Source organism: Malaclemys terrapin, chromosome 5, assembly GCF_027887155.1.
Source record: "Malaclemys terrapin pileata isolate rMalTer1 chromosome 5, rMalTer1.hap1, whole genome shotgun sequence".
Classification (NCBI taxonomy): domain Eukaryota; kingdom Metazoa; phylum Chordata; order Testudines; family Emydidae; genus Malaclemys; species Malaclemys terrapin.
Window position 1 is genome coordinate 47,856,119 of NC_071509.1, and position 26,616 is coordinate 47,882,734.

General features: G+C 42.1%; 1 protein-coding gene across 1 annotated transcript in view; it reads left to right on the top strand.

Annotated features, from left to right (window-relative positions):
• The first annotated feature begins 20,453 nt into the window (after positions 1-20,453).
• The window catches only part of GUF1 (GTP binding elongation factor GUF1), a 48,724-nt gene continuing 42,561 nt past the window's right edge, over positions 20,454-26,616 (top strand). Inside the window, exon 1 of the mRNA XM_054029376.1 lies at positions 20,454-20,994. Coding sequence (XP_053885351.1) covers positions 20,845-20,994 — 150 coding nt within the window. The 5' untranslated portion in view covers positions 20,454-20,844. The remainder of the gene's footprint in view (positions 20,995-26,616) is intronic.

Here is a 26,616-nt window from a genome sequence, read left to right on the forward strand (position 1 = left end):
ATCTAGAGACTTCTTCTATTCACAAATATGGAAAATGTTAATAACTTGGGAACAAACTGTCATATATAAGGATGAACATTTTATTGTCTGTTCCAAGGGAAGGTGAAAACTGGAGCCACTAGAAAATGATAAGCATGTTTTGTGAGGGGAAAAAAATGAGATTTTTTTCTAAGAGAAAATCAAAATGGTATTGGTTTTCAAAATCAAAATTTGTTTGACGGTGTTTTCTACCATCTCTCTTCCCCCCAACCATTTTTTTCAGTGGCAAAATTAAAAAGAGAAAGGGGAACAAAGTATTTCAGCTTTCAAAAACAGACATTTTAAATTTTCATTTTTTTCAGTGAGCAAACGGCAAAACAGGGAAATTTTCAAAAAGGAAATGTTTGGTAAAAAAATCTGATTTTGAAAAATTGTAATTAAACATTTCTATTCGCTCTTGTGAGAACAAGAGAGAGTGATGACTGAAATGTATTGTTTGGGTTATAAAGCTGCTATCTTATACTATATTCAATATTATAAGTTTCTTTGTTAGCATGGAGAATCAGTTATGATTATCAGATCAGTTATTCAATAGGTTTTTCAAATGATTCAATTAATCACATTAAGGAATAATTCAATAGTGAAAAGTAAGGTTAATTACTTACATTTACAGGCAATAAATATATTATATTTATAAATGGAACATTATTAAAATTTGCCACTAAAGAACATAGGGTAATTTAATTATTTAATAGTTATGTAGTTTAATACTGCTATTAAATAATTATTTTCTGAATTATTTATTTAGTATTTAAATGTGAATACTAAATTATTATTATTTTTTCCCAGGATATGCCTGCTAACTGAGTATATGCTACGGGTCAAAAAATTATTGCAGAAATACCCAGACTAGTAACTTCACACTTATGAATATCTACAGAGCACAAACAGTTTGATAGACTTTGAATATACAGGTAGAAGATATGGGTTCCTGCTCTAAAGAACTTATAAAGCAAGGCAGACGTATACACAAAGGATACAGGAAATTAGATGATTGACTAGCGATGCTTAGCAAGCCTGTTAAGGTACGTCTACACTGTGATAAAAGGCCCACAGCATGGCTGCAGTTGGCATTTCTCAGCTGTCTCGGGCTGGCGGGGCTTGGGCTGGGGGGCTAAAAATTGCAGAGGAACCACCTGTTGTTAGTGCTGCTGTGCGCCTGTGCATTGCTCCTCTGCTGTTCATGGTGCTCCTGCGTTAGCTGCACCAGCATAGCTTGCAGCTTGTTGATTCAGCAGATCTTGATGTTACTCCTAGAGAAAGACCTCAGGCTCAGTTCTGTGGCAAAGGTGCTCGACCAGGTTTATTGTCAACAAAGCATTGTCCTAGCGCACCATAGAAGCTACAGGTACGCTAACACATATATGCCTATGACAATCAACATAACATGATGTTATCCCCGAGACCAATACAAAAATGACTTTTTATACATTGATATGAACAAGTTACATACTACACTCCAGATGTTGTTACCATCTTGTACCTCATAGTTCGCAAAAAATAGCCTCATCCCTTATCCCATCATCCTATCCTTATCTTTGTGAGGGGTTGTGTTCTTGTACCATCCTCTCCTATCAGGAATGTGCTTACTTGGTTAGCTGATACCTAGATGTTACTATTCTGACAAGGCCTATTTTGGTTCACTCAGGGAATGCAGAGGAATAAAAATTTGGCCACTTTTGGAGGGACACTTTCTGTGTCCTTGAAGTGGAGAAGCTGGCTTCTCCCCCACCCCTTCCCCAGCAGCCAGAGGAGCTGGTTCTCACCTCGCGGCCCCATGGTCAGAGGAGCTGTCAACTCCTGCTTTGGTCTGGGGCCAGAGGAGTTCGCTCTTCCCGCCTCAGCCCCAGAGGAGTTCTGTGCCCCCTCTGATTAGGGGGCCTGTGCCCCTACTTCCCTCCCCCTCCCCAGTGTACACCTCTGGTTCACTGCCTTTGGTTCAGAGTGTTAACCATGCCTAGGAGAGGATAGGGGAGGGCTCCAGCAAGGCCTACGCAACCATTAATAACTTAAATTAAATTGGTGATGAAAACTTTTCTGCTGGATCCTTTCCTTTGTGCTGCCCCCTTAGAGTCTATCCCTTTTGGCTCCCTGAGAATGTATTTGTTTCTGTGTTTTGCAGATGTGATCTATACCAGCCTCTACATTTGAGGAAATTAAATGACAAAATGACCACCTACATCAGTTTATAAGCATATAAAGGAGAAAATGAATATAAACCCCAGAAGAACTTTAATGTTTCAAGACTTCAGCTGGCCACCTGCAGGAGTTGGGAGGAGATTCTCCCCCTTCTACAAAAATTTATTCTGTTTTGGGGTTTTATTGGTGGGGGGCAGGGAGCTTGGTCTCTTTCCTATGAAGCACCAGGGATGGCCACAGCTGGAGATGGGACACTGGGTGGGGTAGACCGGGTTCTGAGGTGGCACTGAGCATTCTCTGTCTCAGGTGATTACCTGGCTGGTTCCTGCTCACATGTTCAGGGTCTAACTGATCGCCTTATGAGGGGTTGGAGTGACAGAGACCTTTGGGGAGGGGGTCTTGCTCTCTAATGTGTGGGCGTGGGTTGCTGGCTGGTAATATCTGGCTATATCTCACTTTATCATTTCCCTGCCATTGCAGAGGCCTCAAGCATTGGTGCACCTCAGTCCCTCCTATTCTTTGCCTGTGGCACATAATAGTTTCATCTCCTATGTGCTGTAATACTTTGGTCTACTTTTGGTTGTTGGGTTTAGTGTGCAGGTGCTGGGTGCTGTTGGTGGCCTGTAATACACAGGAAATCAGAGTAGATGATCTCTTCTGGCCCTAAGCTCTATGACACTCTATGAATGTAAAACAGAGATTTATATTTAGGGAAGAAAAGAACAGCATGGTTAATATTTGAAGTGTATTTGTTTCCATTGTAATTGTTTTCTCTTTATGTTGTATTTACATGTATATTAAAGTAATCAGTAATAAAAGTAATATTTCAAATAGATTCATAATAGAAGTAATAAGTGCTTTTCATCCACAGATCTCAAAGTGCTTTACAAAGGAAAGAAGTATCCTCTTTGTTTTACAGATGGAAAAACTGAGGCACAGAGAAGTGAAGTGAATTGCCCAAGGTCACTCACCGAGCTAGTGGAAGAGTGGGAACAGAACCCATGTCTTTTGAGTCCCAGTGCAGTGCTCTATCCACTATTAATAGAGGTATGGTGTTTTACCAAATAATCTGTGACTGTTTCTAGAAGAAACCTTGAACAAACTCCTGGGACTGTTTGCAGGAAAAGCTGTGACATTATTTTGAAAAACCCTATTAAGATACTCAAGTTAAAGTTTGAAAAATAGGCTGCATAGTATTTTTGCTTTTCACAACATTCTTAGTGGATCCACAACTGCTCGAATAACACGTCCTACATAATCATAATGATCCCACTGAAGTTGTATTGGGATCAAGAGACTTGGTAGCATTTTAATGGAAGTTTCTTATACCCTTCCACTGAGGTTATGAGACTTCTAAGGTAGCACTGTAATGATTTCTTTACAATAGCATGTGCAAACACTACATTAGCTAGAAAAGAACAGCTACAGGGTTCTGTGTTAATAATCAATGGATTAAGAGTTGCCAAAAGGGAGTGTAAACTACAGAAGGTTTGTTCTAATTTATGGAAAAAATACATACACAGGCCTCATACTCCTAAGGGGAGGCACAGCAGCATGGGAATTTTGGAGTAAAATCTCAGCTTCCTACCTGAACTTAAGTAGGGCAGATGAGCATAGTTGGACTCAGAGCCTTATAAAGGACTGGACTGCTTTCAAGGGGAAAAATAACTTGGTTGTTTGTAAACGAGGACAGGGAACTCTGGAGACACAAGATGTTTTGTATATATTGCTTTGTGTTTATATTGCTTGCTTAGAATTTAAACAATGTTACACTTTGTGAACCAAATATGGCTAGAGACTGTTGGTTAGTGTTATTTTGGTTCCACCTGGTGGGGGAAGTGGGGAACCCAAATCTTGTGAATAAACCTAAAACACCAGAGACAGTTTTCACTGATTAATCTGGGACTCCTGGTGAACTTCTGTTTAGCTGAGTGGATCCTGACCTTGTCAAAAACTGGAATGCACAGATACAATGCAGGTTACAGTGGAAGGAAAACAGTCAGTCAAAACTGAATCACTGGTAGGAGAAATATGAACCAAGGATGGCCCATGAGCTGCACATATGTAGTTCATGACTACTTTGTCAGGTAGTCACTAGAAAGACTATGTCAGGTAGGATGAAAGCTTCAAGCAAACAAAAACATATGCTGTGTTCCCCCCTTCCAACCAGAGGAGTAAGAGAGGGTTAATAGCACTGTGTACGGAGCTACATGGATAAGCAATATGGACATGAAAAGAAATGGAACATACCAATCAAGAACCAAGTCTTTAACCATTGTTGCACAGTAGGGTTCCAAAACAGACACCAGAGAGAGCAGAGAATGCAGGAATCTGACCCTCCAGGATCATGAGGCAAAGGGCACAGCCTTATTAGAAGTGACATAGGTCACAGAGTGTATACTGTGACAGACCCAGTGCGGTACAGGAGTCTGGTAGAGGGCAAATATACTGGTCACTGGATGAGTAGTTTTCTGTTCCCTGAGTGACCAGAACAAGGGCTGCACTAGAGTAATCAGGAACCTGCTAGAACCAGTTAAGGCAGGCAGGCTAATTAGGATACCTGGAGCCAATTAAGAAGAAGCTGCTAGAATCAATTAAGGCAGGGCACCTGGGTTTTAAAAGGAGCTCACTTCAGTTTGTGGTGTGAGTATGAGGAGCTGGGAGCAAGAGATGTAAGGAGTTAAGAGGGCATGCTACTGCTGGAGGACTGAGGCGTGCAAGTGTTATTAGACACCAGGAGGAAGGTGTTTGGAGGAGGCTATGGGGAAGTAGTCCAGGGAGTTGTATTTGTCATGTAGCTGTTACAGGAGGCACTATAGACCGCTGCAGTCCACAGGGCCCTGGGCTGTAACCTGGAGTAGAGGGCAGGCCCAGGTTTCCCCCCAAACCTCCCAATTGACCTGGACTGTGGGTTCTTCCAGAGGGGAAGGTCTCTGGGCTGTTCCCCACCCCACATGGTGAATCTCTGAGGCAAGAAAATCTGCCAATAAGCGCAGGACCCACCAAGATAATGGAGGAACTTTGTCAGAATACTCAATCATATTCCAAATAAGATTGGCATTGCAGTAGGACACACCGTCAGCAAAGGCATAAATTGGTAGCACCATCTATAGTTAAGGTTGACCAACACTCTCCATTATAAGAGCTGGTTTTCTGTTATTTTAAACTTTGCCAAATCTTAAATGCTCAGGCTGAAAATTTCCATACCAGGTATCTGCCTCAAGCTGAAATTTTTTTTTTTTTTTTTTTAAGCTTCAGCAAGAATAATTCACCCTTTACTGAGAATGAGTTTAGGGGGGAAATATGTTGTGGAAAAAATGGTATGTGATCTTGCAATTACAGACTATATTATAATGTGTTCTCATGATTGTTATTTATCACTTGTATTTGTTTGCATTACTTGTTCAAATTAAGGTTTCATGGACAAACTTAATTGACATTTCCTAACTTTTGAATGCTTAACACACAATCTTAACATTTTTAATGTAGTTTGTGTGTATTATTTATATTATATTAGCACATGTAATTTGTTAGCTGATATCCATACCATTAGGATCACACCAGCTGGCCAAAAGTCAATAGCAAAAGTTTGACAGACAATTATGTCAGAGCACCCAGAGCGCACATAGTGCAGACAAAGTTATTTGTAGCAAAGGACAAATAACATGCTGGTTGTGTGAATATCCAGAGGCAAAACTGGCAGTGGGGAAAAATGCACTTAGGAGTGTTTATTGAACAATGATCATTTTAAATGTAAACTTTGCTAGAGTTGGTTCCAAATGAGAGAGAAATCGGTCTGAGTTTAAACTTTGCCTGGCAATTAAAAGAAGAGGAAGAGAGCTCAGTTTATGGTCCAGTTTGTATCAATTTACCACTTTCAAAACAGGCTTATCTGATAAAACTCTTTTATTTTAAGAAAACATGTCATGCTCTATTATGTTAAACAGTTCCTGATTATTATCATTTAGGGCTGCAGCAATGCCCCAGAAATGTGCTGTTTCCCAAAACAGTGGCTGACAGAGTACCTGCCCTGAAGATCATGCAATCTAACCAAAATAGATATTGTCTGCTTGTAGGAAAGTCACCGATCATAGGCCAACCATCGTAAGCTTAAGAGATTGAGTGAGGGAAATCTTTGCTTAAACTTTCTCTGGAAAAAAACAACTTTGTGTTGCAATAATCATCCACAAAATGGTAGGATTTTAAGAATCAAACCACTCTGGACAGACACGGTCCTTCAAGCTGTCCCTTTGGGATATCTTTAATATTTATATCTCTTAGAAACAATCCTCCCTCTTCAGAATGTTCAAAAGCATTTGGTTTACTTGTGACTCATATCTGGGATTACCAGCAATATGAGACTATAATTGACTGCCTCTGTCCATTGGATAAATCTAGCTGTGTAACACAGACAATTTACTTTGAGAGAAAAGCAATTAAAATAGGGATTAATGACCTTGACCTGATCTGTGTCTGGAGGGAATTAAATGGAAATAGCAGGGAACATGGATTTTATTCCTTCAGACATGGATCATATGCACTCATAGATTACTGATTTGATCCTCCGAAATGCCCCACATAATGTGACCTCATGTACAAGCAACAAAATGAAAACCTCTGACCATGTCATAATTTGTCATTTATGTTTCCATTTCAGGCATGGAAGACCTAAAGAAAAGAAGGTGAGACAATACTTTCCTCTTCTAATAACTTTGGCTGGTGAATTACTTTAAAGATCTATTTAATCAATAGAAGCATAGTGACTGTAATATAGGAACCAAACTGTTACCCCATGGTTGGGGGACTGTTGCACTAAAGGACATTCTCCCAGTATGGTAAACTTCCTATGTAGATGGGCCTTTGGGCACAGTAATTAAATCCCAAGGCCATGGTTTTTCATGCTTGAATATTTAAATTTCATTGCCTAAATCCATATTTAGGTACCCAAATAATTAGCCTGCTTTTTCAGAGACACTGGAGCTCCCACTGACTTCAGTATGTCCTGACACTAATGCATGTTATGTTCATGGTTGTAACATTTATTTTGCTGTCTCTTGACAAGCCCTGTGTACTTGGAAGATGGTAGAGAAGAAGGCTGGATTCCTTTGTGGGCTTGAAACTTGCATCTGTACTGCACAAAATCAACACCTATATTCTGTATGGTCCACCATAATGCCCAGTGTCATGCACAGGCATAGGAATGTGGTTGACTTCTGCACTCTCCTCATTCAAATACTTCTCATAGATCCACTTCCTCTGTGAGGCTCAGATATTTTTATATATATATATTACACACACACAGATTATATGAAACCTTGTGGCCCTTCAGCACATTTGTTCTATGTCTTTGTCTCAAATAGTGGTATCTCTTGGGCTGTAAACTGGGACACAACTTCTGTACAAGAGTCAAAGCCCTTGAGTCTCAGTGATGTCATAAAACATGGCATGCTTGCTGTATATGTGCCAAAGGGTCAACGTACCACATCAGGAACACTGATCAAAGGACTGCTCTCTACTGCCACCAAAATATTCTGTGCAAAGTGACAGAAAATCAGGACATTACTAAGACTACAAGCTTTGCAGAATGACAGGTGGGTGTGACATCACTGCTGTGGGACTGCGTGCCTTTATTCATACCTTACATTACACAAGCCTTCAGTTGTCATGATTGTCAGACACTGGTTAGTTAGCTTGTTGTTTTTCCAATACAGATATAGGAGGGTCTCTCTCACACACAGGCACAACATAGTTTGGGGAGAAATGCTCCTGGGACCAACAAGCAAAAATGTTGTGAACAATTTTCTGCAGCACAGGTGTAGAGTAGGTAGGGTGCTGATAAGTGTAGGAGTATGCAGTCACCAAGCATGGCTATCTCTGAACTAACTACCATCAACCAACACAGCAATCATAGACTTCCATGTCAAAAATGTCTGGCCTCTTGCCATTGGTTACTCCACATGAACATCTCACTTCCTTTGTCCTTTCTTGTCACTGCTACCAACTAAACGAAGGTAGCTGTTCCCAGTGGATCAGGAGCAACTGCTGCCATAGGCTGCCACCTGTGGCATGTACGGCTTTGTAGTAGTTCCCAGTCACCTTCTTTATGGCATCATTTGTTGTATCTCACTGACTGAAGTCCTTCCTGTAGCATTCACAGCAAGCGAGCCAGCTCTCCAAGTGGCTATCTTCAGATATGGTGAGACACTGCTCTAACCTGTGCAGAAGAGAGTACTTGTTTTGTTTATCACCTTCCCCATGAAGATGTTACACGCATGACTAAAATTGAGGTTTCTACACTTCTTCTCTGCATCCTCTCGGGTTTGCTGGAACACAACTGGTAGAAAACCATTCCAGATTGTGTTTGGAATTTTTACATTTCCAACAAGGGATTATTTGAAAGGCCAAGTGCCTGTAGAGCCATGGATGCCTGTTCTATAGGCTCTTCCACTTACTATGGCCTGACAATGAGGTGATGCAAAACTGTGGGGTATAAACAGAGTTTGCAGCAGCAAGTAATGATTTTATATCTTTCACTAGGAAATTGCAGCACTTTTTCTCAGATAAGGACCTAAACATTGTCATACAAACTTTCAGGTACATCTTAGACCACTGGCTCTCAACCTTTCCAGACTACTGTATTTCTTTCAGGAGTCTGGTTTGTCTTGCATACCTCAAGTTTCACCTCACTTAAAAACTACTTGCTTACAAAATCAGACATAAGTAAGGCATTTGATACGGTCTCGCATGATATTCTTATCGATAAACTAGGCAAATACAAATTAGATGGGGCTACTATAAGGTGGGTGCATAACTGGCTGGATAACCGTACTCAGAGAGTTGTTATTAATGGTTCCCAATCCTGCTGGAAAGGCGTAACGAGTGGGGTACCGCAGGGGTCTGTTTTGGGACCGGCTCTGTTCAATATCTTCATCAACGACTTAGATATTGGCATAGAATGTACGCTTATTAAGTTTGCGGATGATACCAAACTGGGAGGGATTGCAACTACTTTGGAGGACAGGGTCATAATTCAAAATGATCTGGACAAATTGGAGAAATGGTCTGAGTTAAACAGGATGAAGTTTAACAAAGACAAATGCAAAGTGCTCCACTTAGGAAGGAAAAATCAATTTCACACATACAGAATGGGAAAAGACTGTCTAGGAAGGAGTACGGCAGAAAGGGATCTAGGGGTTATAGTGGACCACAAGCTAAATATGAGTCAACAGTGTGATGCTGTTGCAAAAAAAGCAAACATGATTCTGGGATGCATTAACAGGTGTGTTGTGAGCAAGACACGAGAAGTCATTCTTCCGCTCTACTCTGCTCTGGTTAGGCCTCAGCTGGAGTATTGTGTCCAGTTCTGGGCGCCGCATTTTAAAAAAGATGTGGAGAAACTGGAAAGGGTCCAAAGAAGAGCAACAAGAATGATTAAAGGTCTTGAGAACATGACCTATGAAGGAAGGCTGAAAGAATTGGGTTTGTTTAGTTTGGAAAAGAGAAGACAGAGGGGACATGATAGCAGTTTTCAGGTATATAAAAGGGTGTCATAAGGAGGAGGGAGAGAACTTGTTCACCTTAGCCTCTAAGGATAGAACCAGAAACAATGGGTTTAAACTGCAGCAAGGGAGGTCTAGATTGGACATTAGGAAAAAGTTCCTAACTGTCAGGGTGGTTAAACACTGGAACAAATTGCCTAGGGAGGTTGTGGAATCTCCGTCTCTGGAGATATTTAAGAGTAGGTTAGATAAATGTCTATTAGGGATGGTCTAGGCAGTATTTGGTCCTGCCATGCAGGCAGGGGACTGGACTCGATGACCTCTCGAGGTCCCTTCCAGTCCTATAATCTATGAATCTATGAATACAAATACAAGTGTCACAGGTCACTATTACTGAAAAATTGCTTACTTTCTCATTTTTACCATACAATTATAGAATAAATCAATTTGAATATAAATATGGCATTTACATTTCAGTGTATAGTATATAAAGCACCACAAACAAGCCACTGTCTGTATGAAATTTTAGTTTGTACTGACTTTGGTTGTGCTTTTTATGTAGCCTGTTGTAAAACTAGGCAAATATCTAAATGAGTACCTCCTGGAAAACCTCTGCATACCCCCAGGGACATGTACTCCTGGTTGAGAACCACGGGCTTAGACTACTGCAATTATCTCTACCTGATGTTGAACAACACTCTCCCCCCCCCCCAAAAGCTGAAGTTGGAATAGCATATAGTAGCATACTTCATATGAAACAAAGGCAGGTGCCAACACATTACACTTGTGCTTCACAACCTCCCATGGTTCTCCTTTCTCTTCAGAGCAGATTTTGAAGTCCTGACCTTAATTAATAAAGATCTTAAATGGATTATGATTGACTACCTGTGGGCCCTTCTCACCCTGCAAGACAAATGTAGTTCACAAGGACAATTCAGATTGAAAGTCCAAGCTCAGACTATCGGGATCTGTGGGCATGGTTGGATAATGCACATTATGGGGTGTGATTTCTAAAGCACACTAACATATGCACTAATTGGTCTGTGTAGAACCTGCGGGTGTGCATTAAAGGCTCCCTAATGTACTTTAATGTAGGGTTACCATACGTCCTCTTTTTCCCGGACATGTCCGGCTTTTCGGCAGTCAAACCCCCCTCCGGGGGGAATGGCCAAAAAGCCGAACATGTCCCGGAAAATGGCGGCTCTGTTTAAGAGCCGGGCTGCCTGAATGCTACCGGCTTCGGGCAGCCCCGTGCCTCCAGACCCTGCGCCGCCCAGCCCGGGAGGGGAAGTGCCCGGCTGGGGGCGCAGGGTCTGGAGGCAGGGGGGCTGCACGAAGCCCGTAGCGCTCGGGCAGCCCGGCTCTTAAACAGAGCCGCGGGAGCTGGAGCCTCCAGCCCCCGGGGCTCTGTGTAACTGACCCAGTGTCAGTTACACAGAGCCAAAGAGGAGCAAAGCCTCCAGCCCTGGGGCTCTGTGTAACTGACACAGTGTCAGTTACACAGAACCCCAGCCGCTGGAGGCTCTGTTTAAGAGCCGGGCTGCCCGAGAGCTACCGGCTTCGGGCAGCCCCGTGCCTGGAGACCCTGCGCCGCCGGAGCCCGGGACGGGAAGTGCCCGGCTGGGGGCGCAGGGTCTGGAGGCACGGGGGCTGCCCGAAGCCGGTAGCGCTCGGGCAGCCCAGCTCTTAAACAGAGCGGGGCGGCTGGAGTCTCCAGCCGCCGGGGCTGTGTGTAACTGACACTGTGTCAGTTACACAGAGCCCCAGCCGCTGGAGGCTCTGTTTAAGAATCGGGCTGCCCGAGAGCTACCGGCTTCGGGCAGCCCCCTTGCCTCCGGACCCTGTGCCCCCAGCCAGGCACTTCCCCTCCCGGGCTCCGGCGGCGCAGGGTCCGGAGGCACGGGGGCTGCCCGAAGCCGGTAGCGCTGGGGCAGCCCGGCTCTTAAACAGAGCCTAAGAGGAGCAGAGCCTCCAGCTGCGGGGGCTCTGCGGCTCTGTGTAACTTATACAGTGTAAGTTACGCAGAGCCGCCGGAGCCCGGGAGGGGAAGTGCCCGGCCGGGGGTGCAGGGTCCGGAGGCAAGGGGGCTGCCCAAAGCCCGAGCGCTACCGGCTTCACGGTTTGCTGGGCAGCCTCCAGACCCTGAGCCCCCGGCTGGGCGCTTCCCCTCCCGGGCTCCAGCTGCGCTGGGGAAGCGCCGGCCGGGGGCGCAGGGTCTGGGGGCTGCCCGGGAAACCGTGATGCTGGTAGCACTGGGGCAGCCCTTTCCCCCTGGCTGGGAGTGGGAGGGAGGAGGGGGTGGAGTTAGGGTGGGGGAAGGGGTGGAGTTGGGGCGGGGCTAGGGGTGGGGAAATGGGCGGGGCCATGGCCCGTGGAGGGTCCTCTTTTTTTATTTATGAGATATGGTAACCCTATTTAATGTAGTTCTGTTTCAAGCAGCACTATGTTAAAGGGCACCAGCAGGTATGTTAAAATATTTGGGCACTTTAGAGATCACACCCCGTAGAGCTCATTATTCCATGTAGACAAGCCCTAAGGGGCAGGACAATGACTATGGAACTTCTTGACAGTAGATGTTAAGTTGAGCTCAGGTCTGACTGTGTGTATGTCTACACCTTTTAAAGAAAGAATAGCACCTGTAATAGTGCCCAAAGAATAGTGCCTATACACAACGTTGTCAAAAAACCCACCACCAACAAAATATAAAACCTTACAATTTAAAATCACACACTCCTGTTCATGGGAAAGGGGGAGAGAACATCATTTTCTCTGTAGACTCTGATACTTCTTAATCTTGGATATTGGGACTATGGTGACAGGCATTTTAGAAATACCTAAAGTAGATAGATCTGTAGATTAAATTAAAACAGGATGCATCACTGAGCAGACCTCTAGCATCTTCATGATACAGCTCCAGGCCTTGCAAACTGGTGATAGCAATGATGCTCAAAAGAACAATGGCCCTTCGGAAATGTTTGTTGTAATTACCTGTCCTTCAGCAAAACCAATCAGTATGTACACTGACAGAGGCATCACTTCTAAGGTTTAATACTAAATGGAAATCTGAAATAGCAACATCCATATTGCACAGTGAAATGAGACTCAGAATGTAGAAGAGGTTTTCATTTTGTTGGTGCAGATTTTGTGCAGCAAACCAGAGATATCCTTACTAAAATATTTTTAACTGGTTGGTCCTCACTCTCTTCAGCTGCTGGGCAGTCTATGGAGCTGCCACTTCTTTAATTAATGCACTCTGCAGCTGGATGTGGTAGAATTGTTAACTTTTTAAAAATTATTTATTGAGATTCCCTCTAGCTACACTTTTATTCCATTCCTCCTTTGCCCCTTTCTATTAACTTCTGGAACATCTGCTTTCCAATTGTACAGTCAGTAACTGGGATGACATAGATGTACAATAACATTAATTACATCTGATCTGGAAAACATGCTTTGATTTTTAAAAGAGACTATTTTTTTTTCTTCAGAGACATAATTCCCATTGACATCACTGGAGACTGTTTACCTGTATGTAAAGGTAGAATTTGGTTCTATAGCTTAGATTAATGCTAGCCAGTTTAAAGATATCATCGTCAACACTTTGTTGTACATCTTTTTCTTATCCTATTGCTTGAGAGGATAAGGAAAGGTAAGTGCAGTGCCAAGGTTTTGTGTAGTAAGGCCCCAAATAGATTAAAAGTTTGACATGTATTTATTAAGTGACTAAAAGAATTGGGATGTGATAGAGAGAGTTCTGTGGTCTAGAAGCCAGGAACACATGCATTCTAATTCAGGCTCTGAAAATGAATTTCCTATCGCGCTGAGCAAATAAATTGACTTGTCTACCTCAGTTTCCCCATATGTAATAACAGTACTTCTCACAGCCTTCTTACTGTAATGCTAACACACAACTGGTAATCACCAAACTCTTACGAGGGCAGCACCTCACTTAAAGCAGACAAGTTTTAACAAAGGAAAGGACAAAGGAAAAGCAAAAATGATTTCTATTTTAATTAAATTGCAATATAGTTTTGGGTGTCTAAGTTCATACTGAAATAGAAGTAAAATGTTAACAGTAGCATTCCACTCCTTAAATGCTCAAATGCCTGGTTAAGGAGCTCCAAACCCCCCCCCCGAAAACTTAATTCTATATCTTCCCTGTCCCTAAGATTATTCATAATCCTGCTAGGCTTTTTTATTTGTTTTTTTTCCCACCATTCTCTAGCAGTAATAGAGTATCAGAACTGCCCTATATATTACTTCTATCAATGACTCTAAAAACCAGAAGTAGACTAAAGGCAAGAAATTGTTTTTATAGTTTATGATTTTTAACAGGCCCATGGAAGAGACTGCATTCTTTTGTCTCCCCCATCTTTATTTGTAACAGTAAAGAAATATACACAAGATATTCAGACTGAACCTACAATAAGTTAGTTTTAGAGGTTTAATTTTTTTCTGGGGGGGGGGGGTGAGGGGGCAGTGGCAAGGATAGCCATTAAATCGAAATAAAACAATAAAGAACTAAACAAATTTTACACTTAAACGACTAAATGTTTTTTTTTTTAAATAATAGCTATAAACAAGAGTATAACTCATATGGACCTAATCCACAAAGTTCTGATTTGAGTTTTTTCAAAGATTGGAAGTGTTCAGATCCTGGATTTTGGTTCACTGCCATGTCTAATATAAGAAAATTTACTTTGTTAAACTTCTGATTTATCTATGTACCACACCATAATACATCAGTTGCAAAATATCTGTAAGTTTAGAACCTTCCTGAAAGATTAATCAGATAACACAAGGGTGAAAACCTACTTTAAAATGTCACATTACTATGCAAAAGAGGATTCATTAGCAATAAAACTTTTCTAATCAATAATGTTTACTGGTCAAATATTCTCTTCAATATGCAGTTTGTTAAAATGATGCAGCCTATAAATTTGTTTGAGCTATTTTGAAATCACAAATCCAGAAGAATATGCCAATGCTCTTCAGGCACACCCAAGGAATTCTAACCAATGCTAAGCCAAACTGGTTAGCTCATGTAAAGCCACTAATTACACTTTACATCCTAAGAACTTAATTTGGGATGTGGGGAAGAAATAGCCTTCTGTATGGCTGACTAGGATGTGCTGGAATTATGAATGCTAGAAAGTAAATTAGAAAATAACTCTGATGTTCCACCAAATGGACTGTAGAGGATGAATGCCACATATGAGAGACCTTCCTGACTTCCCCTTTGCTTATCAAATATCTGATTTTCTTAATTTTCTCTGGTGCAGCTAAGAGGAATTTTGATGCCTAAAGGGTAAAGCTTCTGCATTTAGGGATATTACAGTATCTATTGATGGTCTCCCATGTGGGAACTTGGTAAGGTCTTGTATTTTATAAGTACTAAGTGACAATCTCATTTTGGTACCCAAAACGTTGTGCCACTCTTCCCTTTTCAAATATGTTCACTATTCCCATAGACTTTCTTTAATTCAAGGGGGCATATTCATGCTGATCACCAAGATAAGACATCATAGCCTTGTCTTGCAAATTTCCACTCATTTACCTTTCACACTGTCAATAGGGTTCTAACAATTAGGGCAGCATTAAGGTACTCTGGTGTCTTAGCATACCATGACATGGCTTACCATGGCTCTGTCCCTGTGATCCTATCCTCCCTCTTAGAGTGGCAAAGGGGCCCCTTCCTAGAGAGGCAGGGGGAGAGGTGCAGGCCCCTACTCCTTCTGAGAATGGCAGCAGCCTTCCCCCCTCCCCTCCCAGGTGAGGAAGAAAGATTGGTTTTTTCTTCCCTACTCTGGAGACCGAAGAGACGGAACAAGAGATCCCCCCTTAGAACTTACCCAACAGCCAAGGTGTTTCTGATGGGGTAGGTGGGTCAGGCACATTGCATTCTTCTCCTCCTGACACACAGTGCTCTGTTGGGATGGCATTGGCATCTGCCTCCAACCCCTTTTGGGCGTGGTTAATGTTCTATAAGGATGCTCGGGGCAGTTCACATTTCCCAGAATGATTGTTTCAGGCTGGCTACACTCACAATTTCAAGCATTTCTTCACAACCACAAGGGCTACAGAATTTACCTGTTTTTAAAAAAAATGAAAGCTAAGATTCTTGACATCATCACGATTCCAGAAGCTGGGGCCCTCGGCACAGGCCTATATTATCTATGCCTTATTCTGGGCCTGCTGAGAAATGCAACTTTTACATTGATCAAGAGGCATTCCTCCCTTCATCCGTAACCTAAAATGTGACAAGAAAGCGATCCTGCATGCATTCAGTGTGGTGAGCCTTAAATTTTAACTGGAAAGAACAGTAATATTTAGACTTACTGATTGGCATTTAGTGTGTTTTGGAGCAACACAAAATTGGAAAGCATCTTCCATAGCACTGATTTTCCAATGGATTAACGGAGCTCTTCTTCAAGCACGCTTTATTGAAAGCGTCCTTTGTTCCCTATTAGTCAAAGCCCATCAGACCAGGGGTCTTGATCCAAAGGGGCCTGCCTCTGTAAAAGATTTGCAAAGTGGTCTTTTGGCATTCCACCTACTCATATATTAAATATTAGAGGATATATGTTAGTATCTTGTCTCACATACCTCATGGCCAGGGTGTTCTAAGGGCTGAAATTCAGTAGTCTTTTCTTTCTCTCTTTCAAGAGTCAAAAGGTATATGTTCCCCTCCTTAATCCAGCTCCTTGGCAAAGCTGGTTAAAGCCTATGAATATGGATTTTGGAGCTATCCCCAGCTGAAAATGGTATTTTCCATTTAAGTGTTATATCACTTCTGTGAGATTAATTCAAGTTATCCTTATGCCTGCCCAGTTGTTGTTCTGAACATCTGACATTTGATGTCAATTCATTCCGTGACTGTTAGTTGTAGAGAAGTGACTCTCATTTACCTTGCGAATTACCCAGGAAATTAAATCAATATATATTTGCATTACACGGTATGGACCTAGCTAATTTATCCTAAATATTGTGGATTTTATATTTTAAATCCTGAATATCAATAAGTACCAGAATTTTTCATAACATGTAGCTGATTTCATGTTATGCAACATAACTAAAACAATTTACATAGACAACTTTTATTTACAGTACCTTCATATCCCCAATAACGGCTAGTGCGGTACAGAATATGTTAATTGAAGTGGTATTCACATCAAACATAACAGGATCATAAAGACCCAAAATTCCAGCCATGTACCACTCGTAAATTTATATGTAGGGAAGCATCTTGCTCTAACACTTTAGCATGTGTTTTGTTTTTTTGACTGGGACATATTTTTATGACCTTACTCATGGATTGTTTGATTGTGTATTAACTGCCTAACAATCTCAGCATTGCCTACATACTGTATATTTATGTGCCCTAGCAATAGTAGGTGAAGATGGATGACATGACAATGACTTTCTACCATCTTACCATGCTTCTGCCTGACTCAGTGATTTGCTACTCACTTACCGTGCTTATGTGTTTAAAATACTGCACCTTGTAATATGATTATTTTGTGCAGATTGTTGTGTAGCCATACAATGCTGTATACTGTATCATCTCCTCACAGACTTCCTTCCGTGATCCTTGATATACATCTTGTAGTGTTTACTTGCACATGTAATGACTGTGTGTTAGTTGCTGAATGCAATATTTAGCTTCATCGGTGGGAGCTGTTTTTCTGGGCTCCTCTCAGATCTCATATACATGCTATGTTGTGTACACAGCGTTGTGGTGCTTCACCCCATTGGCCTACGTAAATTCATGAACACATCCCTTTAACACACTCAGAAACACTGTGTCTGGTGATTTTGTACCTTCTTCTGCTTGAACAGTCTTATGATGTATCAAGACAATATCCATTGTATGTACTTTGGGAACAGATACTGCTGTATACTAAGTGAGTTCTCAGTTGAATGGAAGGTGGGTGGTTGTTCTCATGTTACATTTGGTGTAGGGTACCAGCTATTACTGGATGGCTCTTGCAATGAAAGTGTGTATATATGTTCTGCAACACTACACTCAGTTAAACCAACATTTGCAAGTCATCTAACTTATCCACGTGCTGCAGAAAAATGACTGATATACTCCTCATTTGTACCCTACAGATCATGCTTTTCTGGATTCACAGCCGTTGTCATACCCATTCTCCATTTCCAGAACACCTTTCTTTTCCCCTATATCATCTCATGGCTCCGTGGGGGTCTGCTTATCCAATTACTAGCGGAGTTTGGTGTGATCTGCACACTGTACTGAGCTACACTAGTGAAAGCTCTGAGCAACTGCATGCCCCCTGTGCTACTATGCAAAGCACAAGTGCACCCTCTGCACTAGCACTAAGCAAGCCACAAAATTCAGGCAATACTGTCTGTTTACAATATTTTGTATTATTCAAGTAACAAATACCATGCAATAAAAACAGGAATTTCTTATTCAGCTTTGCAGATATCTGCTTTATAGTTATTTAGGAAAAGATTATGGGAATGAGATGAGTCATGCTGTAGGGCCTGAAGATGGTGACGGTAGGATTTAAAGGGAAGGTATTCTATAGCCCTATACTTACTTCTGGCTACCCTGAGTTTATGCTTGGGCTCAGTATCATAGAAACTTCAAATATCCCATCAACGGTTTTCCAGAAGTAAACACAGCTAGCAAATTTTAGTAGTAATTAACAAGGGTAAACATACAGGGCAGGCAGAACTGTTAAAAACAAACATCTCAAGAGTCCTTACTTTGTGATAGATATTAAAGGCAACAGTGAGGCTTTTGCTTCTATTTATCATATAGTTTTATACTATTATGATCTTTGTTAGGCCAAATAACGAAGTTAAAATGAAAGTCTACCACAATTTTATTTTTAAATCATTATCTTCCTCCTATTAAGTTGTCTCTAAAATGGCATTACTCTCAAAACATACTGTATGTCTTGCTTTATTTGGCATGTCTTTAGACAAAGAATCTGATACAAATCTTTGCAATTGTCTTAGTTGAGTAGCATGCTGGTATTACCTAAACATTTTATGCAATTACAGCTGAAATCCTGATTAGACTGGACAAGTGAGAATAGAAAATCAAATATATCTAAACTGAGAAATTAGGCTCATAGATGTTCACGCCTCTCTGAGAAACATTTATACAATATTTCCATATATGAAAAAAACACGGACATTAAAAATATATGATAAGGGTTAAACTGGGGCAGGGGAGGATTTGAAGGGTTCTTATAAGATTCAAGGTTAAACCAATCATCAAATTATACTAAAATGATATGAGAGAGAGAGAAAAAGATCACCACAAGCTAGTCTGAAATATGTGAAAGATTTGATAAGATCAATTTGCAATATTTAACATAAGAAAAAACAGATAGGAGTGACAGTTTTCTTTAAGTACTCTTCTTGTAAAAAAAATTATTATTAAAGCAGAATGGACAAGCTTAAATAGCTATGCTTTAGGTTAGGTGTAGACAGATAACACATCAGATAAAAATATTAAATGCTTTCAACGTAACAAACTATTATTTATACTGTAGTAGCATTTAGGAGTTTTAATCAGGAATCAAGGTTCTATTGTGCAGCACACTTTAAAAAAATACAAACAAGGCAGTTCCTGTCCTGAAGAGTTTACAACTATAAGATGAAAGACAACAGGTGGATGCAACAAACAGATGGGGGGAAAACAAGACAATAGTGAGACAATTATGAACAGTATGTAACTATCTGATAACACAAGAGATTTGGCAAATAGTGAGACGAAAATACTCGACCAGGATTTCCTGTCTCACAGAAGGAATTTCAGTGAAAGTCTATTATCAAGTAATTTCAAACTATACATAACATAGTATAGTATAAAACCAGTGTAAAGTTCTCAGAAACACTGAAGGAAATGTAATCCGAAATGATCACAAGAACATATCTGTGGACAGTTCCATATGCTAAGAGAATCCTGGTAATAAAGAAAAGTATATTACTTTAATCCATAGGAGCAGAGAAAGTGCTTTCCTAGTTTTTTTATACTAGGAATTTTTATTTTTTGAAATTGAAAACAAAAACTATTTAGAAGGTTGACTCACATTTCCTTTACACTGCCTATATTTTCTTTGTGGTTAACAGATAAAAGAAATTTTTAAAATTAATTAAATGTAATACTTCAAATGGATTTCTACCAAAAAAAAGATGGTCCATTATGTACCTTGTTTTGGAAGAATATGATGTCAGAGTAAGGAATTAACAGTTGGGCCAAGTTATCTTATTTCTCCATTCATATGTAGGAAAGTTTTCTATAGCAGAGACTTTCTTGGATATAATTCTTATATATTATTAATAAACCTTATATTTCTTCATTACCTTTCATCTGAAAAGCTTTATAAAAATAGGCCCAAATCCTGAAAGGGGATCCACTTAATGGATCCTTATTCATGTATGTACCATTTGTGGATTAAGGCCAAAATAAGCTCTTTCTTGTATAGAAGAATGTCATTCTCATTGCTGCACTAAAAATTTTACTGATGAATTTATAATTTAAAGTATGATTTAACAGAAGTCAAGGCATCCCCTCCCCCCCGGAGGCGGCTGCCGCAGGCATGAGCTGTAAGTGGCCTTAACGTGGGCTGTGTGAAGGCCGCAGGGTAGAGGTGCCCCCAGGACCAAGAGAAAAAACTATTGCTTGCGCCGCCAACCGCCCTTAAATCCGACTTCGCGCATGCGCACTGCAACAGAGGCCGCAGTCCCTCCTGCCACCAGTCCCGCCCTTGTGCTTCCGGGTCGGGCGCGCGCAGGGGGCGGCTTGGGACTGGAGCCTTGGCCCTGGGCAGCGACTGGCTCGTGCAGCTTGGCGGTGAGAGCCGCCCGGCTCCCGGTCCTGCGGGCGCAGCCCCCGGCGGAGCTCTGCGGATCGCGCCGCTGCCGTGTGGCGTTAGCAGGGAGCGGCCGGGCCCCTGGAGCAGGGACGGGGGGTAACGCGCTAACAAGCCGGTGCGGCTGGCGCGGGAGCGGGCTCGCTCTCCTTGGCCCGCGTCCGCTGTCCGTGGGCGGGGCAGGTCCCGCTGAAGTGTCCCTGGATGGATCCCGAAGCTCCTCTGGTCCGGAGGCGACTCTGCGGAGCTCGCGGCTGAGCCCCGCGTGGCCGCTGCCTCAGTGCGGGCTGCGTGTGATTCCTGCCTCTGGGAGCATGTTGTCACTTGTGACCAGGGCAGCGGGGGTCTGGGTCAGGCTGCGGCGCGCCTGTAGCACTGCTGCTTTGTTATGCTCTCAGCCGTGCATGGAAAAATGCCCTGCGGATCATGTTGTGTTCTCCAGACCCTATAGTTCCCAAAAGAAGGTGATGAACTTTTTTGTTTGAAATAGATACAATATTTGAAAACTAGTACTATTGTCGGGTAGGGGATGGAAATCCCTTTAACCCAAGTGGATGTCTCTTGGCCCTTTAACTTTTATTTCTACTCTTAGTAAGAAGGCTTAACTCACCTTGTTTAAGAGGATTAAAACCCTGTATGCATTTAAACGGGGTGAGGTAGGCCTTCTTGTTAAGCAAGTATGACTTGTTCTCAAGTATTTCTATGTTGTGACCCCTTTTCCTAGTTAGCAGTATAGGATAGGAAGGATGGTTGCGACTTGCTGACCTGTTCTTGACACACGCCTCCCCTAGCATGAGAAGACCAGTCATAAAATAGTTACAGGGACAGCAGATCTAGGTCACTTAAGGGTACTCACTGACAATAGCAGGGATCTCTGTGCATGTTCAGTGGCCAGCATCTGCTTTCTTTTCTCCTCCCTGACCCCTCATTCTGTATAAGGCCTGGGCTACATCAAAACTTAGGTTGACCTAGTTATGTTGTCCAGGGCTACAAAAAGTTTAAGCCCTGTGAAATATACTGTATTTTCTGGCGTATAAGACTACTTTTTAACCCAGGAAAATCTTCTCAAAAGTCGGGGGTCGTCTTATACGCCGGGTGTCGTCTTATAGGGCGGGTGCTGAAACTTCCGAACCGGACTGGAGAATCTGCGGTCGCCGCATATGGTGGGGGGAGCTCAAAAACGGCCGCGGCCGCATCCCCACCCGATGACGAGGTGAGGGGGCGCCTCACCGGGAAGGTGTAAGTGAAGGGCGGAGCAAGCTGCAGGCGTCCGGGACGCCCGGGGTATGGAAAAAAGACATAGAGCGGCGCTGTGCCCAGAAAAACACGCCTCTTTCACCCGTCTGGCCCGCCCTTGTATCCTATTACCGTACCTCCTTCTCTGCCTCTCAGATCTCGCTCCTGAGGACTGCAGTGAAGCGGCGCAGGCGCGCATGTGCGAGATCTGAGAGGCAGAGAAGGAGGTACTAGGATACAAGGGCGGGCCAGACGGGTGAAAGAGGCGTGTTTGCGCTACCGCTCTGATAGTCTTGGAGACAGGGAGGGCTGGGCAGGCAGGGAGAGCTGACCAATCCAAGCAGGCTTTGTATACAACAACCAGCCAATCGCCGGTAAGGTACATCGCTTGCCGTGATTGGCTGGTTGTTGTATACTGGGTACCACATACAGTACAGCACCAGTATCTGTACCTGTTCATACAGTATAGCACCAGTACATACAGTACAGTATACAAATGTCCAACAGTCAAAACCCCATCACGGCTCCACCAGCAAGAAGAAAGAAATATGAAGCCAGTTTCAAACTTAAAGTTGTAAACTTTGCCATGGAACATAATAACTGCGCTGCTGCAAGACAATATGGAGTAACAGAAAAGATGGTTCGGGACTGGAAAGCAAATGAAAAAGCATTAAAGAGTATGCCAAGGGGTAAGTGTGCATTAAGAAGAGGCATTCCACATTGGCCAGAACTCGAAAAACATGTAGCAGACATGGTGAATGAGCATCGCCAAAACGGTTATGTAGTGACACGAAATAAAATACATTTGTTTGCACTTCAGTGGGCCAAATCTAACCCAGATCACAGCAACAGATTTAAGGCCACTGTATCCTGGTGTACTAGATTCATGGGAAGGCATACTGAGTACTGAGGGGTACTGAGACAAAGGATGAAAATTGCCCCAAAATTACCTGCAGATCTTGATAGCAAAGTAAATAGTTTCCATCGATACGTAATACAACAGCGCACTAAACATGGCTATGCGTTAAGTAGTATTGGAAATATGGATGAAACTCCAATGAATTTTGATATGGTTAGAAATAAAACTGTCCATCAAACAGGTGAAAAAACAATTTTAATTAAAACAACAGGACATGAGAAGTCCAGTTTTACAGTGGTACTAGGATGCACAGCTGATGGCGCCAAACTGAGACCAATGATTATTTTTAAAAGAAAAACAATGCCGAAATTCAAGTTCCCTGTTGGTTGTTTTATACATGTGAATGAAAAAGGCTGGATGGATGAAGAAGGGGTAAAGCTATGGCTTGATAATGTATGGAGCAGGCGACCAGGTGGACTTATTCAAAAATGTAGTCTACTGGTGTGGGATATGTTCAGGGCTCATTTAACTCCCAGCACCAAGCAAATGCTTGCAAGACTAAACACAGATGCGGCAGTTATTCCTGCAGGATTGACATCGTTGGTACAGCCACTGGATGTGTGCCTAAACAAGCCATTTAAAGATCGCATTCAAGAACAGTGGAATGAATGGATGGTTAGCGGCGAAAAGTCGTTCACAAAAGGAGGAAACATGCGTGCTCCACAGTTGGATGTTTTGTGCAAGTTTGTCATAAAAGCCTGGAATGATATTGATGCAGAAACAGTAATCAAGTCTTTCAAGAAGTGTGGCATATCAAATTCATTAGATGGTATGGAAGACGACTACTTGTGGCAAGATGAAGAGGAAGCCGAAGCTGAGACCACACCATCTGATACGGAATTCGATCCATACGATGACTGCCTTACAAATGTATCACAAGATGTCATTGATGTACTTATGATATCAGATGACGAACAGGAGGATTTTGAAGGCTTTTAAAGGGAAACTGTCACGCCAGCAAAACCTGTAAAAATACCGTAGCTTGCAGTTATGATGGGCGTTGCTAACTCGCCAGGGACTTGCCCGGCACTTGCTCTCTCTCTCTTGTTTGTTATCTTCCTCCTATCATCATCAGTTCCAGTTTGGTTGACAGCTTAGAAAACAAACAGCATGGCAGCTCCCATGGGTTTATTGTCTTATCCTTCCTTTCAGTTTTAGAGTGAATTAGGAAAAGTTTAATCCACTTCCACTGTTTTATGTTTACATGTTTGATGACAAACAGCCTTACGTTTATAAGTGACAGTTTTCCTGCTAAGTACCTGCATGTCATAAGCATTTGAATTAAAATTACCATATTGAAATCAAATCTGATATTTTTTTAATTTTTTTTTGGTGTGCGTTGGAAGAGGGGTAGTCTTATACGGCGAGTATATCCCAAACTCTATATTTTAACTGGAAAAGTTGTGGGTCGTCTTATACGCCCAGTCGTCTTATACGCCGGAAAATACGGTAGTTAGGTCAGCCCCCACTGTAGTTAGTCAATGATCTAGTTGTTGCTTCTGAGAGAATTAGCTATATTGACAGAAAAAAACAAACAACCTTTTACATGGACCTATGAAGAGTCTATAGCAGCACAGCTGCAGCATAGTAGCTGCAGTGTAGATACGGAATGTTTTAGTGAGGAGTTATTTGTGGTTCCTGGTTCAATTTCCAGTGTCCTTTATTTAAAAAGTTTGTCTTTAGTAAGAGAACAAGCAGGAACATCAAAGAAATTTGAGTCTTTTCCATACATGGAAGCTGGGATGGTTCACGCTCCCTCTCTTCTCCTCCAGCTCAGAAAAACAAAACAAACCCCCCCACACACAACTCAAGCTTTTACTTTAATGAGTAAGAGAATGGGGAGTCTTCATGGTTGGGCTGGCACTGCTATGTATAGCTGTGTTCTGTGTTTTCACCCTTACCTTAAATTACATCAGTTCTAGTAAAAGGTGGTTTATGCTACGCTCTTAAAACTCTCAGCTGATCTTGCAATACTTCCATAAACTGCCACAAGTACTCCTTGTTCTTTTTGCTGATACAGACTAACACAGCTACCACTCTGCATCCTGAATAGTTGATTATCTTGACGATGATAGGTAATTGTATTTGAAGAAATTTAAATAAACGTAAATTGTACAAAATATGTAATTGTCACCCCACAGGAAAAGTATCAAGTTTTGTATTTTTCATAAAATTTCAGTATGTCCAACATTTACAGCAAGTTTAATGACTGATTTAGCACCTTTTAAACATTAAGAAGGCTTACAAGAATGTAACAAACGAGCCTAATTTGATTGGAATACAGAACAACAGTATTGAGCTGGCATGTTTGTAAGCATAACTATGGTCAGTTCACTGCTTCCAAAGATAATATATCCATATCAGTCATTTCCCAAAAATGTTGTTTTGGTGCTTGCCTATTTTCAGTCAGTTGGATTTTAATATTGTTTGCTCTGGTTCGAAATAAAGTTTGAAACTCAACTATGTCTGATGGTCTGAGCTCAAATTGGGAGCCTAGGTACTTGAGTCCTAATCGTGGCTTTGCCACTCACTTGCTAGGTGGGCAGGTCAGTGTAACCTCATCTATGTTTCCCCATCTGTAAGATGGGAAGTCTTACTGAACTTGTGGGTATTTGAGGTGTGATTAGTCAATATTTGCATACTTTTAAAACAAAGCAGAGTGCTAGTATTTACTATAGCTTAAAAGACTCCAAAATGTTTGGCAATAGACATGGAAGGGTAGCTTATCTATTTACTGTTCTGAGGTTTTTTTATGCACTTTTTCCCTTGTAAAGAAGAAACAAAAACAGGTCCCATTGTTTCTGCTGAACATAATGTGATAGCATATTCCAGCAGCAATATTGCTTTTTGCTTCTAATAGTACTCTAATTCAGTGCAGTTGGAGACTAAGCAGTCCCTAAACCAGGGATTGGCAACCGTTGGCCATGGCCCGCCAGGGTAAGTCCACTGGCGGGCTGGGCCAGTTTGTTTACCTGCCACGTCCGCATGTTCAGCCGATCGCGGCTCCCACTGGCCGCGGTTCACCGCACCAAGCCAATGGGGGCGGTGGGAAGCGGTGGCCAGTCCATCCCTTGGCCCGCGCCGCTTCCCGCCGCCCCCATTGGCCTGAAGCAACGAACCGAGGCCAGTGGGAGCCGTGATTGGCCAAACCTACGGACGCGGCAGGTAAACAAACCTGCCTGGCCCGCCAGGGGACTTACCCTGGTGGGCCGCGGGCCAAAGGTTGCCGATCCCTGCCCTAAACAGTGCATGGTTTTGGTTTTTTGGGGGGAAATGAGTTACAGCATGCATAATATAGTGCCTGTTACATGGCCCACAAAATGCCATATATAGGAGACTTCGGGTCTGATCCTGCAGTCCTTATACAGTTAGCACCCATGGAAGTCAGTGGAAGACTTTTTTGCCTAAAAATTTACATAATTCGGTCCTGAGACACAGTTGCACAATCTTTGTAGCTAAGGAAGATTAAAAGTCAGCCACAGAGCAAGGTTTGCTTCAGAAATTTATAACATCCCACCAAAAAGGACTTGATTGATCACTTGATGTACTTACATTGTCTGCTGACATAGTCATATTCTGCAGAATTTAAACTTTTATTCAGGTTAAAATAAATTTCTTGTTGTCATAGTCATAAATGTATTTTCTAAATGTAAACATTTATACATTGTTGTTTTTCCTGAGTCTGCAGACAATTTGAATAGTAGCTGTTAGGTGTTAACACCCCACAACGTCAATTAAACTTATTGGGATGTTAATACCAAAGACTGTCACTTTATAAGGCAGCATTATTTTATTTTGCATGTATTAGCAGATAGGATGGGGAAAGGGTTGGGTGGGGTAAATTGCTGCAGGAAAAGAGATATAGATGGGAGAAAGAAGCAGAGGAGGTAGTAAACCAAAGGAGTATGAGGAAGGAAGAGACAGAAATAGG